Here is a 13,885-nt window from a genome sequence, read left to right on the forward strand (position 1 = left end):
GGCGGGCCCCAGGGGTCCCAGGCTGACCTGAGGAAACAGCGAGCGGCAAGGCCTTTCCATTGGGGTGTGAGTATTGGGGTGACACGTGGGGATTCACCTCCCACAGCCCCCGGTGTTGAATGCAGCACTGCAGATGCGGCCTCTTTCTGGACCCCAGGTTGCTGCTCCTAAGGCATCGGAAATCAGACGTTCTGTTGTGTCACCTACACCGCACTGCTGCTGAGTGCCAAGCCGCCTGTCAGATGCTCCCCTGGCACGAGGGAGAGCCTGGAGCCTTCCTAATTCCAAGCACGACTTGTTCATTTCACGCTATTAGATTTCATCTTGTTAGATGGCCTCTGCCTCTCGAGAGCTCTTTGAATTCTGATTGGTCTAATATATTTAGTTCCCTTCAGCAGCACATTGGATAAGCTCTCTAGGTCTTCAATCAGTTATTAAAGAGAACACCGACTGGGCCACGGGCCATGCCCTGAAATTCCCTCCAAGGTAACATCCGTTCAACCAGTCCCTTGTTACAACTGACCCGCTAGTTATAAGTTCTCCTAACCACCCTTACCCAGCTTCTCATTTACACCGGAGACTTGGACAAATAAGGACTCTATACACACGTCCCTCATCAACGCGTCTGGCAATCAGGAGAAGAAAATGAGTTTCATCTGTACACTTATTTTTGGAAAACCCAGTCTGGGCCCAGCACTCGATTTAGCCCGCAAACTCCAGGTTGAGAAGGCATCAGATTACCAAACATGTGGGCCTTTGAGGAGTAACTTGTACAAGCCTCCCAGGAGAAGGGGGATGCGAGGAAGCAGTGTGAAGGAAGGCAAGGCCCGCCTCAGAGAAGGGCAACCTTCGTAACAGGAAGGACACCGACAGCAAATGCTGCTGAGGGAGAAGGAGGGAGGCATCGAGGACCAGTCAGAGATCTGCCCGATTCTGAGAAACGAGAGGACACAGGGACTCGAGAAGCCACCAGAAAGGTCACATGGGTGTTTATTACATAGAAAAGAGGGAAAGGAAGAAAAGGTTTCCAAAGCCATAGTTCCGGGATTTAAAAAAACACAAACTTGGAATGTCAGAGAGATGCCATGCTTTCTACATTTATAATAGGAATATATAAATATGTACATGGAGATATGTACACAAGTTTTCATTGTCATACATGGTATTTTTCATTACATGTACAGTAAAGGTGCTCGAATTATGCATCTGAAAGCTGGCAGAAGGCTGGAGAAACTGGAACCCCGCTCAGTGCCTAGAGGGCGCTGTAGAGACCCAGCAGCAGTGGGCAGGTCCGCCAGTGGGGGCTGGGTTTTGAGGGTCTGTGGGAGCTAAGCTGCAGGCAGGCCTGGGCCCCAGGCTGCAAGGTTTGGGCCAGGGCAAGTCTGGAAGCTTCCCTAGTCTGTGGCATTAGAAGTTTCTTCCTCTCTTGGAACCGAGGAAGGCTCCAGTCATTGCCATGGGCTGGAAAAGCCCCTTGGCTGGATTGGATCCCAGGGGAAGCTTGTGGAGGTAGGGTGGGCTCCCAATGGTCAGGGTAGAAGTGAGACAAGAATGCCCTGGAGATCGGGGAGTAGATCTTGCCAGAGAACAATAGAACCGTACGGCGATTAATTTAACATAAAGAAGAGCGACCCAAACAAAGCCAATCACGGAATCAAAAACTGTAAATCACAAGTCATCCATATATAAATTCAATTGATAAGCAACAGAACCAGTCCTCTTTCTACGTATGTTGTTTTCTTAAAAAATGGCATCACGTACAACAGCATGGAGCTTAGCCTGTGAAGGGGGCCGGCCAAGGGCTCCCTCAGGGCGCCCAGGCCACTTAGAGCCACCGTCACCCTCTCCCTGCTTGGAACATGGGCCAGAAAGTCGGGTGGACGTGACCTCTGTCCCCCTTCTCTCCTCACTGGTTCCTATACCGGGGCTGGTGGGAGGGTTGTAGGAACAGAAAAGGACCTCAGAGGACAGGGTTGTCTGCAGTCCTACAAGAGCCCAGAAGGAGACCACTGTCCCCTCTTCTCTGGGCAGACTCTTCTTGCCCCTCCCACAGAAGGCCAAGCTGGGGCGTGGGGCTGAGCACAGCCAGGTTTGGTGAGGTGTGGGTGCTAAGCCCGTGGACCCTGGGAGGAAGAGTTCCAAGACCAGGGGCCCTGGAGGGAGAGGAAACAGTGTGGGCATCTGGGCCTGGGATGGGGGTGACGACGGCAAAAGTACCACCGGCCAGAGGCCCTGCTGAAGGGAGGTGGCTCCTGGATGGGGCTCGGGGCTCCTCTGGAGACGGTAAGTACCAATCCTGAGTCTCCAGACAGACCCTGGCCTGACTTCTCCCAGCATCAAAGGGGCTGTGAGTGTGCACGTGCGCGCTGTGTGTGTGCACAGGCAGGGGTGTGCATGTGTCTGTGCTTCTGCTCACTCCAGGGTGAAGGTGCGGGGTCGGGGATGACCGTGGAGTCCGGACCAGCCTGGGTGGTTGGCATTTTGGCAAATCCAGACAGGGAGGAAGAGGGGTTAGGAACAGAGATTCCACAGCTAAATCAAAAGCGAGAGACAACTTGTACCAGAAATTAGGACACACAAGTGGGACCCTGTGGTCAACCTCCCCTCTCTGGGGCAGAATCAGGAAGGGAGAGCAGAATTGGGGGGCCAGTGTTTCTGTTTTACTAGGAAGAGTCCTGGCCTCTAAGTCCATGGGGCCGGCTACTCCCTGGCCTGGCCCTGGCCCTCGCCTGACAAGGCTCGTCCTCCAAGCCCTTTGCTCTGAGAGAAGTGGGAAGGATGACGGTTGCCCAAGCCCCTCCTTGTACCCAAGCTACAGATTTTAAACTGAGGCACAAGACACTGGGAGAGATGAATAGCGCTGAGGCTGGAACTCACCCCCAGGGTTTCAGGGGACATTCGGGGTCACTCTGGTTGGGGTTTCCCCCATCCGTCAGCAGAGCGGCTCATCCTGTCTCCATGTGGGATCTGGGGTGGATCCATGAGAATCTGAGCGTAAGCCTCCACACCTCTGTTGAGCCCAAGAGCGTTCTGAGGTTCTAAGAATCCAACGGGAAGAAAAGTGATGAAAAATACAGGACCCCGGGCATCGCCACCTGCTCAGGCTGACCTCAGCCTCCCTTCCCCTGACAGCCTGGCCTCCTGTCTCCTCCAATACACACAGAACCTTCTGCGGGGGAGAGGCTCCAGCCCCAGGCCCTGGAGAGCATCTCCTCTCTTGGACCTCCACTCACCTTGCTATTCCACCTGTGGAGGTGGGGATCCTAGCTCACCAGGTAAGTGGTATCTTTGAGCTGCTCCTCCGAGGCCACGCCCAGGACCTGCCTGGCCCACTCAGTGCCCACTGAGCGCTTGCTGAATGCATAAAAGCAAAACAGGGAGCCTCCCCTGGCGGGCCTGCTAGAGGCCAGCACAGGGAGCCCATAGAGACAAAGGCCAGGTTCCACGGGGGAGTGTGTGTCCGCGGAGGGTCAGCAACTGCCTCAGACTGCTCGTCCCACAGCCAAGGTCATGGTCTCTGGGGAGGGTCAGTGTGGCCGAAGTGGCGGCTGGTGATTTAAAAGTGTTCATCCACCTCGGATGCCCCTGTTGAAAGCCCTCTAAGCAAGCCGGCCAGAGGGAGTAGCAGTAACAGTGAACAGCCCCTGCAGCCAACAACTGGAGGACTTACATCTCAATTGCATATCCCCAGGCCGTTTACACAATGGAGGAGACTTTCTCTGTCAACACCACTAACAGGATAAAAACAGCCGGTGTCATTAAATCCTGAGGTGGGCCTGGAGCCCATGGCCAGCTTCTCCCAGGGTAGGATCCGCCCTGGCTGGGGCCCAGCGGCCCAGAGGGAGGTGGATCCAGGCGGAACTGAAGTGACCCTCACAAACTCACCTGTCTGGGCAGGGATGGGGGCTCACTAAAGAAAACACGTCAGGTCTTTGTTTTTTTTAATTTTAGAGAGCCAAGATGGCCCAGAAAGACCGCTGTCAGCCAGCCCCTTGCTTCCCTCCTCAGGAGCCCCAGGCCTTTGGAAGCCATCCTCCTGGTCCCGTGGATTCGGTCCCTCCTTTCACTGGCCTCAGGGCTTGGTGTTTGGTTTTTCTTTCTCAGATCTGGGTCCCTGTTCCTCCAGGGGGAAACGTTGCCGTGTGGCTTTCTTTCTTTCTGTCCTTCCCATTTGCGTGCCCCCTACAGCTCCTCAGCCCTGGTGGCGCCCAGACGAGGCTGAAATCACTGCTGTGCCTCTGAGACACGGTGGGTCAGGGACTGGAGCCCCTGGGCGGGGTCCTGCGTGTTGGGACCAGGCAGGTTTGCCTTCCTTCATCAAGGGAGCGCAGGTTTGAGGGCCGCCCAGGATGGTGGCAGCAGGGTGGCACCCTATTACTTCTGAGTGGGCCGGGCACTGCCCCCCGAGAGGACCCTCTCTTGTCACCTCAGTTCTGACATCTGAAAAACACCCCACCCCCTCCCATCCTTGCACACTGATATCCCCCTCCTCCGATTCCCCGGCAGGCTATCGGTAAGGGTCACAGGAGATGAAATGCACCCCACAGTGTCTGGCAAGGGCTCAGCATCTAGAGGCTGCCCTTGTCGTGGGGGCTGACACGTGGGTCCGAGGCAGCAGAGAGAGGGCCTCGTGTCCCTTCCTTACATTCCCTCAAGTGCAGCCCGAGGCTGGCTCCAAGGCCAGGCCTGCTGCTCGTCAGGCAGGGGCCGCGGGAGGGCTCCTGCTTGCAGCCTCAGCGCCACGGCAGGCGGGAGGGGTGCCGGACCGGAGCCGGGAGCCATCCGCCCCTTTGCTCCCCACGGGGAACCCGGCCTTCCCGGCCCGAAGTCCTGGCTTGGGCTCAGATCTTAAGATCCAGGTCAGCTGTGTCCACTGTCCGCAAGACACTCCCAGGCGGCCAGGTGGCTGATTCTTGCTCCGGGATCCTGCTCTGGCCCAAGGGAATGGCCACTGTGTTCCAAGTGTCATAATGAGGTTCTGGGAGTATCTCATTCACTGTGAAGTTCTCTGTGTGCCTGTGATCCCTGCCCTGAACACCCGTGGCCTAGGACTGTCCTACGGAATTCTGACTGATAAATGGCTGGACCTGAAATGCACCCTGGAGTTTCTGGACCATCACCCTTGTGCTGTACCACTGAGGTAAGCCCAGATCTGTCAGCAAAGGGCTGTGTGTCAACCAAGCTCTTGCTGGCCAGAGAACCATGCTTTTCAGCCGGCTGGTGTTTCAGAAATTAACTTTGGCCATCTAAAAGCCTGAGCGGCCAGCTCAGGGGACTAACAGGACACCAGCCACTGTTCCTTATCTAATGATGATGATGATTCTGAGACCATGGTCTCACTCAGAGAGAAGCTATTTTGAGCCGTTCCACCCGCCTGGCAATCCTCATAGACTCATTGTTCAGAAGACGGGCTGGGGTCCTCTTGGTTTCTTCTGCACGTCAGTTACCTGGAAAGGGGCTGCCTCTTGAGGCTGGTGTCTTCTCAAGTTTGGAGAAGCAGCCGCAGGTGAGGGGAGGGTCCGGGGACCGGGGGGTAGGAGGGGAGATGTCCTTCCAAGCACACAAACCCTGGCATGAAACCATCCCACACTGGGACACATGGTGACACTTGTCACTCAAGAAAACTCCACCCGTGTCTGAATGTGTCACTAAACACGAGACAGAAATTGCTCTCTCTTCTCTACCTCCTTAGCAGCCACCCCCGGCCACGCCAGGAAAATAAGATCCCCCCTCTCCCTGTGGGGGCAGTCCCCTCCTGATACCTGTCATCTCTCCGGGGAGTCAAGCAAACTCGGGGGAGATGTTTGGGGTGACGGGCCGTGGGCTGGAGTTACTTCCCTCAGCTGGAGCTGTTTTTATCTGATTCTAGGGGAGGCTCTGTGCTCTGATGCCGCTTCCTCGAGAGCAGCCAGCCGCCAGCCTGCTCTCCTCTTGGGCTGGAGGATGCTGTCTTCACACAGCAGAAGGTTCTGACTTTCTGGATAAAACCAGATCTGAGCCCACACCTTGAAAACACAGAGGCTGCCAAACGTGAAAGGAGCAGCAAAGGCCCAGGTTGGGGCCAGGAAGAAAGGAGGGGGAAGAGATAGACACTGCCAGGTGTCCAGAAAGTGCAACCCCGCCCCAGGCAGCTCATCAGAGCTAAGGAGTGGACAGCGGGGTAGGATCAGGCCAAGGAGAGAACCCACCCCTGAGTCAGGGCCAGGGTGGGCTAGGGGAGCAAGTGGCTGGAAGGAATTCTGTCTCTCCGAGGATGCCGGTTTGCTCTCCGGGCCACAGGGACCCTGAGGCCCACTTCCCAGCAGGACTGTAATTAGAAAGCCCAGCGGATGGGGTAGGTGGGCCACTGCCCCAGGTGGAGGGTTGTAGGAACAGAGACTATGCAAGCAGCGGCTCGCAAAGGGGCTCACGGTGGAGCGAGGGACCTGTCCTGCGGCCGACTCCCCAAGCCTTTGGGGAAAAAGGCCAGACAGGCCACTCCTCCCGCCCTGGCCAAATTCTGACAGAGCCCCTGATGGATAGGAAATGCCCCTTGGAGAGAAACACACCCAATGGCACAAAGTCCAGTCAGGCCAAAAACCTGGCTTTGGGCCAGTCCCAGATTTTAGCGATTCCTACATTAGAATGAAAAGGAAAAGAAAACAGACATGTAAATGTCCATCTTGTCCCTGTCACGTAGGTCTCCGTTCTCTTAATTTCTGATGGATCTTGAATCAGACAGCTTCTGTTGGCTCCCGGCTCTGTAACAGTCACTTACAGAGATGTCTTAAAGGGCCTGACCGTCCCTTTGCAACAGGAGAAATCCCTGTGTAACACCAACAGTATCACCTCCTGTGTAACACCAACAGTATCACCTGAATGCATCTGTTTGCAAGAAGGATTTTCAGAGAGAGGGCCAGCACCCCATACAATTTTGTTTTTTCTTTCTATTTTTTGCAATCCTAAAACCGCCAAAGCTCTCAGATGGTGACTTTTCTCCCATAGCTTATTTAGTGGCAAAATCTGACCTGTACTGAGGTAAGGCTATTTACAGTTTTATTGATCCTAATTAGTCTGACTATTCACATGTTTCTTTGCAGAAATGGTCACGTGTTTGATGGTGGTGAGCTGTTCCAGACTCTGCCGGGCTGTAAGGAAATGTATGGCAAACATCTCTTATTCTCCTCCTCAGATCCAAAATTTGTCATGTCAGAGACCCATTCGGCCCCAAGGATTTCAGAAAAAGGGGTGTGGACCCCAAATGGTGTTAAGTATGACGGGAAAGGCTGCCCATGCAAACCTGGGTTGGTAAATTTGCGTATGAACATCGGGCAATTCCAGCAGTTTCACCCCGGGAATGGAGCCACTGCCCTCCTTCCCAGGGAAACAAAGGTCAAACGCACCCAGGCCTGGAGATTTCAGGGGCAAGGAGGTGAGGGCTGCGATTAGGGTCAGCAGACACCTGCGGAGATCTGTCCCCCTGACAGCTGAGGGCACAGCAGGCCTTTCCACACTGGGCTGGAGTCTGTCCATCCTCACTCCCGCTGCCCCCAGGAGACCAATCTGGCAGGGGCTGGGGACCCGAAGGAGGTGTCCACTGCAGTCCTGCCCCTTGACGAGCCCTGCTCGTCTGGACAGGGCCACTGCTGCCTGGACTGGCGGCCCCTCGCGCCCTCGCAGTGGGCGGCGGGTGACGCGAAGCGGGCCGAGCCGGGGCGCTCCTGCCTCTCTCTAGGCATTCCCATCTCCATCCCACTCCCCACCCAACCCAGATGCTCTGTGTGTCTGCACTATAGGGCTTTCTGGAGCAGCGGGAGGAGCTGGTAGCCCTTACAGCCTGCTGAGAGAAGCAGATGCGTTTTCAAAATAAATAATATTTTTAAGTCCCCTCTTTCCACTCCAAACCCGGGAAGCAGCAGAAGAGAACATGTGAAGACCCCGTGCCCGCCTCTGCCTGACGTGGCCCTCCGGGACACCGGGCTTCTCAGTTGCTCGCCCGGGCTCACAGCTGCTGTGGGATGCCCTGCTCCTTGTAGCCTGTAAGGAAGAAGCAGAGGAGAGATGGTCAGACACCCGGTTCCCTCAGCACTTCTCCAGGCGGTGCCCCCAGACTAGAATATGCTAGAACTTATTCACACAGAGGTGTAAATGACTGCCAAGGTCATTGGCTTTTAACGGGAAACAAAGGGATGAATGGAGAACAGTGGATCTTTGGGTTTAGTGGGGGATATATGAGAGGAGGGTGTCTGCTGCAGATCTGGTGGGGCTTGGAAGGTTATCACTGTGCTCCTGAATCCACACCCCTGAAGCTACTGCACAAAAGTGGCCCCAGCAGACTGGCCTGCTGTGATTTCCCAACGCGGAGCCTTGGGAGAAGGTACCAGGCAGGCTTCCCCAAGTGATGGGCATCTGGTGCATGTGGACCGAGATGAGGAAAGAATTAAAAAGGAAGACAGCGTACACAAGGCAGGAGCCGAGTGTGCGTGCTCCATCAGCTGGACGCCTCTGACACTGGCCAAGGCGACGGATGGCTTTGAGCCTTTAAAACCTTGGTGATGATTATGAGGACATGGGAAAAAATTGACCACTGTTGCTATTAAGGATCTGATGCTAGTTTATTTGAGCATGAAAGGGTATTGTGGGTTTTTTTTTTTAAAGACATCTACTGGGCTTCCCTGGCGGCACAGTGATTGAGAGTCCGCCTGCCGATGCAGGGGACACGGGTTCGTGCCCTGGTCCGGGAGGATCCCACATGCCGCGGAGCGGCTGGGCCCGTGAGCCATGGCCGCTGAGCCTGAGCGTCCGGAGCCTGTGCTCCGCAACGGGAGAGGCCACAACGGTGAGAGGCCCGCGTACCACAAATAAAAAAAAAAAAGACATCTACTGAAATATTTAAGGGTGAAATTATAAGTCTGGAATTTGCTGAGTGGTTACCCCTATTAGCTGGTAACTCAGCCCACAGAGGAGCATCAGTGGACTCACATGTAGTTTTTCTCTTTATTTACCAGATATTCATCAAATTTAGTTGTTCGGGGTAGAGGAAGATGTAGGGAGTAATCGATGAAACCAGAGTGGCCATGAGTGGATGATGGTTAAAGCCAATATGTGTGTTTAGGGACTCATTGTACTAGGCCTTCTACTTGTGTCTATGTTTAAACATTTTCCAAAATAAAAAAAAAAAAAAGAAGCTTCTGAAAATAGAAGCTTGTTGACCAATTGGGAGAGGGGGTGTTTGTGTGCATTGGGGGTGCAGGGCAGGACAGTGAAGGGGAGGCCCAAGGCAGCCCAGGCATGTGGCCTGTCATCCCCCAACAGACTCACCTTGGGAAACTTTGGAGCAACACAGGGTTATGAGGCAGCATGAGGAAGAGGAGAAAAAGAGAAAGAGAAAACAGTCTGAAAACAGAGGCCAGAGGGACTGCCTGAGATATAAAAAGAGGGAGGATGCACAGTGCGGCCCAGGAGATGGAAGCGGGCTGTGGCCAGTATTCACAGGGACCAGCCCCTGCGGCCAGTGGCCAGCCCCAGCAGGCATGTGGACTTGGCTGCAGGAGCGCATAGAGAGCATCCTCCCCTCCCTGGGGGTCACACTCGGTGAGACACTGCCAAGAAGCTCTCTCCCCTTCCCTCCGTATCTCAGCCAAGGCCGCTCTTCTGCTCATCTCCTGCCCCTCACTCTTCTCCCACGCCCAACCCATGTTTGTCTTGAGATGGAATTCTGGATGGACCCCAAGAGGGATGGGTACAGGACAGGTTTAACTGTGACAACCTGAAGATGTTGAAGTGACCCATCCTGGCCCCAGCCCAGCTCTGTCTGAGCCACGGGGTTCGCCTTTTATGTGGACAGGAGCCACATATATAAAACCTATTGCTTTGGGAAAGATCCAGGTGGGGGATGGTAAACAGATTTATCTTGCAGACATCTTGGATCCATTGATAGTGACTGCCTGAAGCTCTGTGTTAAGAACATGTAAGACTATTCAGCAGAAAGTGTCATGATTGATTAGCAATGTCTGTCATGGGTATGGCAGTAGAGAGAGGCTCTCGTACAACTACCAAATATTTATTGACCCACAACCAATACAGGCTGTTGTTGACTGTTATTTGTTATTATTCATATAAATAGAGCAGCGGCCGTGTAAGTTCCTGATTTTAACTTCTACTTTGATCTATATTTCTCTGATTCCCCTCTTAGGAGGTTTTTCTTGATGGTACATTTCTTGATGACACCCCAGGCAATGCCAGGTAAAAAAAAAATCACCCTGTATTGTTATAATTGAAAAGTTCCCTTCATTTTCACAGGACGGGGCTGGAGTGACACCGGAAAGAACAGCCCCTTATCCAACTATCTACCAGGACAAATAAGTCAATTGTGGCTATTCTCTTCGACGTAGTCATCCTGGGATACACACACTGCACTGTTGCTCGGGGCAGTTCCAGCCCACAGCACAATCTCAACAGTGGCAATTACTCATCCTTTGAGGGTGGGCTAACTTTTTGGAGAAAGGGCAAGGGCACCCCTTGCTGAGATGGGTGAGCAAGTCTGGTGGCCAGGTGGGGTAAGTGGGTAGCGGTGAGGTGTGTTGGGTTTTCTGGTGCAGCCCTCAAGTCCATCCCCCAAACAGTGTTCTAAAAAGTCTGACACAAAGACAGCATCCCTGGAACCAAGGAGGTGACCCACAGTGAAAGCTTGGATCAGGGCGGGGGGGGAGAGGGTAGGAAGGGTGGGGAGGTGGGTTCCAGCACTTGATTAGCCTGGCGCCAAATACGGCCCCCGACACCAGCCACAGAAGAGGAATTTCTGCTGAGTCAACAGCTAGGGTGGTGGAAGATGAGGAAGCGACAGACCCCCATCTGCCCTTCTCGGGTCTCTGTTTCCTCCTTCAGGAGGTGATAAGGGGAGTTCTTGAAGCTGTCTCTAAGATCCAGACCCCTGTGGGTCCCGGTATCAAGCATGACCAAAACAAGAAAACCAGAAAGCTCTCGGGATCAGATTAGGCATCAGCACATTTATTGAGACCCACCCTGTGACACAGGCTTGTGCCGCTGTAACAGGAAATTTCCTTACTAACATGCCCCAGTGCCTGGCCAGACAGTTGTGTGATGAGGAGATGATGTAGTAAGAGGGGTCGGGGCTCCTATTGGGTGGAGATGGGGCAGCCATCACAGGCTTTCCATCTGCCGCTGAGGAAGCCTCTGAGAGCAGAGGCCCCTTCCAGTTTCCAAGTGGGACCAAGGTCAGGAGCTTACAACAGGCCTCTCGGGAAGCACCCAACTCCCCCTGGGAAATTGTCAGACTTGGCTTCTCAGGACTCACAGGATGACAGGCAGCACTTCTGTCCAATTAGCGATGTTCTGCACCCCTCCCCACAAATGCAAGTGGTCCGTGGACAGGCCCATGGGGCGGGGCTCCCATGAGGGGCCTGCCTTGGTCTCTGCCTGCTCTGCCCACTTTCCGACATCCTCCCTGACAGCAGCCCCTGCCCTGAGAGCAGCTCTCCACAGCAAGGAAGGACGACTCCTCAGTGTCCCCCTCCCTCTTCTCTGGCTGCCCCTGTCTCCCAGCTCTAACTTTGGGATGCCCTGGCAGTCCAGCGTCCCAGGCAGGGGAGGAGCTGCTTCCAAGCAGCCTGTCTGACCAATCTACGGGCTCTGCCGAGCTTGCTCATGCTCAGGGACCTGCATTTTCTCCGGCCTGGTGGCTTACTTGGTCACTGACCCGAGCCTTGCTGGGCCCTGGCATCTGTGTGTGCCCTGAATCTTGGGTCCTCACAGGATCTTGAACTCAGACTGGGTCAACTAGGAATCATTCTAGATCGTTCTAGAGCCCCTGGCCCCTGGGCTTCCCCTCCTGCTTCTGCTGTCCTTACCTGGCACAGCTCACCTCTGGCATTGACATTCCACCTGTCAATGGTTTTGTCAGGTGTAGGACACAGTAGGAGGGTGGGGTGTGGGGAGAAGGGCAAAGTGCCTGAGGAGACGTGGTCCTTGTTAGGACCTGAGGCCTAGTGAGGTAGACGGGACGTGTGACAATACAGGGACATGCACAGGGGCACAGGGTGACGAGTACGGCTGCTTAAAATATGTGTCTGTTTTAAGATCTCACTAGGTTATTTTTAAAATGTTAATCAAGTCTTCTCTGGTAGTTTTGTGTCGGGATCAAGTTTGTGTTAAGTGACTGGTGAAGGTCCACTGCATACAAATTAGGAAGAGTAAGGCTTTAGCATCAAGGAACAAAGAGCTTAGTTTAAAAGAAGTTGAAATTAGGCTGTTCTAGTTGTAGAAAAAGTTACAGTGTTTCCTGAGGGCAAACATACCCAGTGGGCTTTTCCTTCTGTCTGGAAACGGCATGCTGGGGGCACAGGGGACCTGAGCTGACGCGGGCCACACCCCTGCTACCGCGGTTGTCAGCAGGACTGTTTCTGAGCTGAACGGGGGCTCCCTCCCTCCCTTATTCACGCCCTTCCCCTCCGGCTCAGGCCCCTCAGATTCCCTGCAGGCCTCGGGGCTGGGCGTGCGGGGTGGGTCCCGGAGGCAGATCGCCCTGCGAAGCCCCCATGCCCCGAAGCATCACAAACACCCAGACCACCCTGGCCCCTGCCCCTCCCCCCGCTCTGCTCCCCGCATGCCGGCCCGCTCCAGCGGTTACTCACTGGCGAGGATGACCATGTCCATGCCCCAGAAGATGCTCATAATCCAGCCCACCATGACGATGGCCGTGAGCATCTGGATGAGGGCCGCAGCGATGTTCAGCCAGAAGACGCAGCACACGTGCCTGTCCGGGAGGTCAGTGCGGGCGCCACACAGCACGGTGAAGGCCGAGACGAACGTCCCTGTGAGAGGCCGGAGGGGACAGCCTCCTGAGGGCGCTGGGAGACACAGCGGCACGTGCGCTCATCACTAGCGCACATCACAGCGGCACGTGCGCTCATCACATGAACTAGCGGTTCACCCTCCGGGAGCTCCGAGAGAGCGACCTGGGTGGCACCTTCCGGCTCAGGCCACCTCTGCTGCCCATACTAGAGATGCCAATGTCCCAGCCTGGAGGAGGCATGGCCGGGGGATGCCAAGGACCCAGCACAGTCCTGAGGCCTCTGGGGGAACACAGAGGCCACAGGACAATTGGTCCCTGCCATTAAGGAACGATGGTGCAGCCACTTGCAAGGACAACAGACAGCGGGTGGAAAGGGCACCGACCTCGTGCGGCAAAGATCCTTAGGGCCTAGCAGTTCAGAGGTAGGAGCTGCTGCCGCTGAGGTGACACAGAAGCCACCCACAGGGTAAATTCAGGAAATGACCCCCGGCACACACGCTGATGGCGGGTGCCAGCAGAGGGGAGAGAGCACAGGCCAGGGCATATCCTGAGGGGGCTCCCCCAAGCACCCCAGACCTGAAAGGGGAAGGACAGAGAGCCCGAGATTTACTGGGCAGCCACAAAGCACAGAGCAACGTGGTGGGTGTGTCCACGGTCTTTACCTCGTCCCAAACTTCCCAGAGCCCTGCGGGTACTATTGCTGCATTTCCTGACATTTCTCTCCAGCCAGGCTTTTATCTACACAGGCTCGGAGCCCCTCAATGACCCTGCAAGGCAGCTGGCCTTCCTTTTATTTGTATGAGTTTCCTATGGCTGTTGTAACAAGTTACCACAAACTTAGTGGCTTAAAACAACGCAATTCTGGAGATGAGAAGTCTGAAACGGGTCCTCAGGGCTGGGTCCTTTCTGGAGGCTCTGGGGGACCGGAGGTTCCCTGGCCTTTTCCAGCTTCTTGAGGCTGCCTGCACTCCTTGGCTCGTGGCTGTGTCGTCAAAGCCAGGAGCTGCACTTCTCTCCTCTCTGACCTCAGCTTCCATCCTTACATCTTCTCTCTCTGACTCTGATCCTCCTGTCTCCCTCTTATAAGGACCC

The 13,885-nt window shown here is 54.9% G+C and overlaps 1 protein-coding gene across 2 annotated transcripts in view; it reads right to left on the reverse strand.

Annotated features, from left to right (window-relative positions):
- Positions 1–965: 965 nt before the first annotated feature.
- The window catches only part of STUM (stum, mechanosensory transduction mediator homolog), a 67,346-nt gene continuing 54,426 nt past the window's right edge, over positions 966–13,885 (reverse strand). Inside the window, exons 2-3 of one of the 2 annotated variants that reach the window (XM_059997388.1) lie at positions 12,633–12,812; positions 966–3,038 (exon numbers count right to left, since the gene is read on the reverse strand). In XM_059997388.1, the coding sequence (XP_059853371.1) occupies positions 2,905–3,038; positions 12,633–12,812 (314 nt within the window). In that variant the 3' untranslated portion in view covers positions 966–2,904. Of the gene's footprint in view, positions 3,039–5,762; positions 6,501–12,632; positions 12,813–13,885 lie in introns of those variants that run through there. The other variant, XR_009516994.1, reaches the window with a different exon arrangement.

The sequence above is a fragment of the Delphinus delphis genome, chromosome 1 (genome assembly GCF_949987515.2).
Source record: "Delphinus delphis chromosome 1, mDelDel1.2, whole genome shotgun sequence".
NCBI lineage: Eukaryota > Metazoa > Chordata > Mammalia > Artiodactyla > Delphinidae > Delphinus > Delphinus delphis.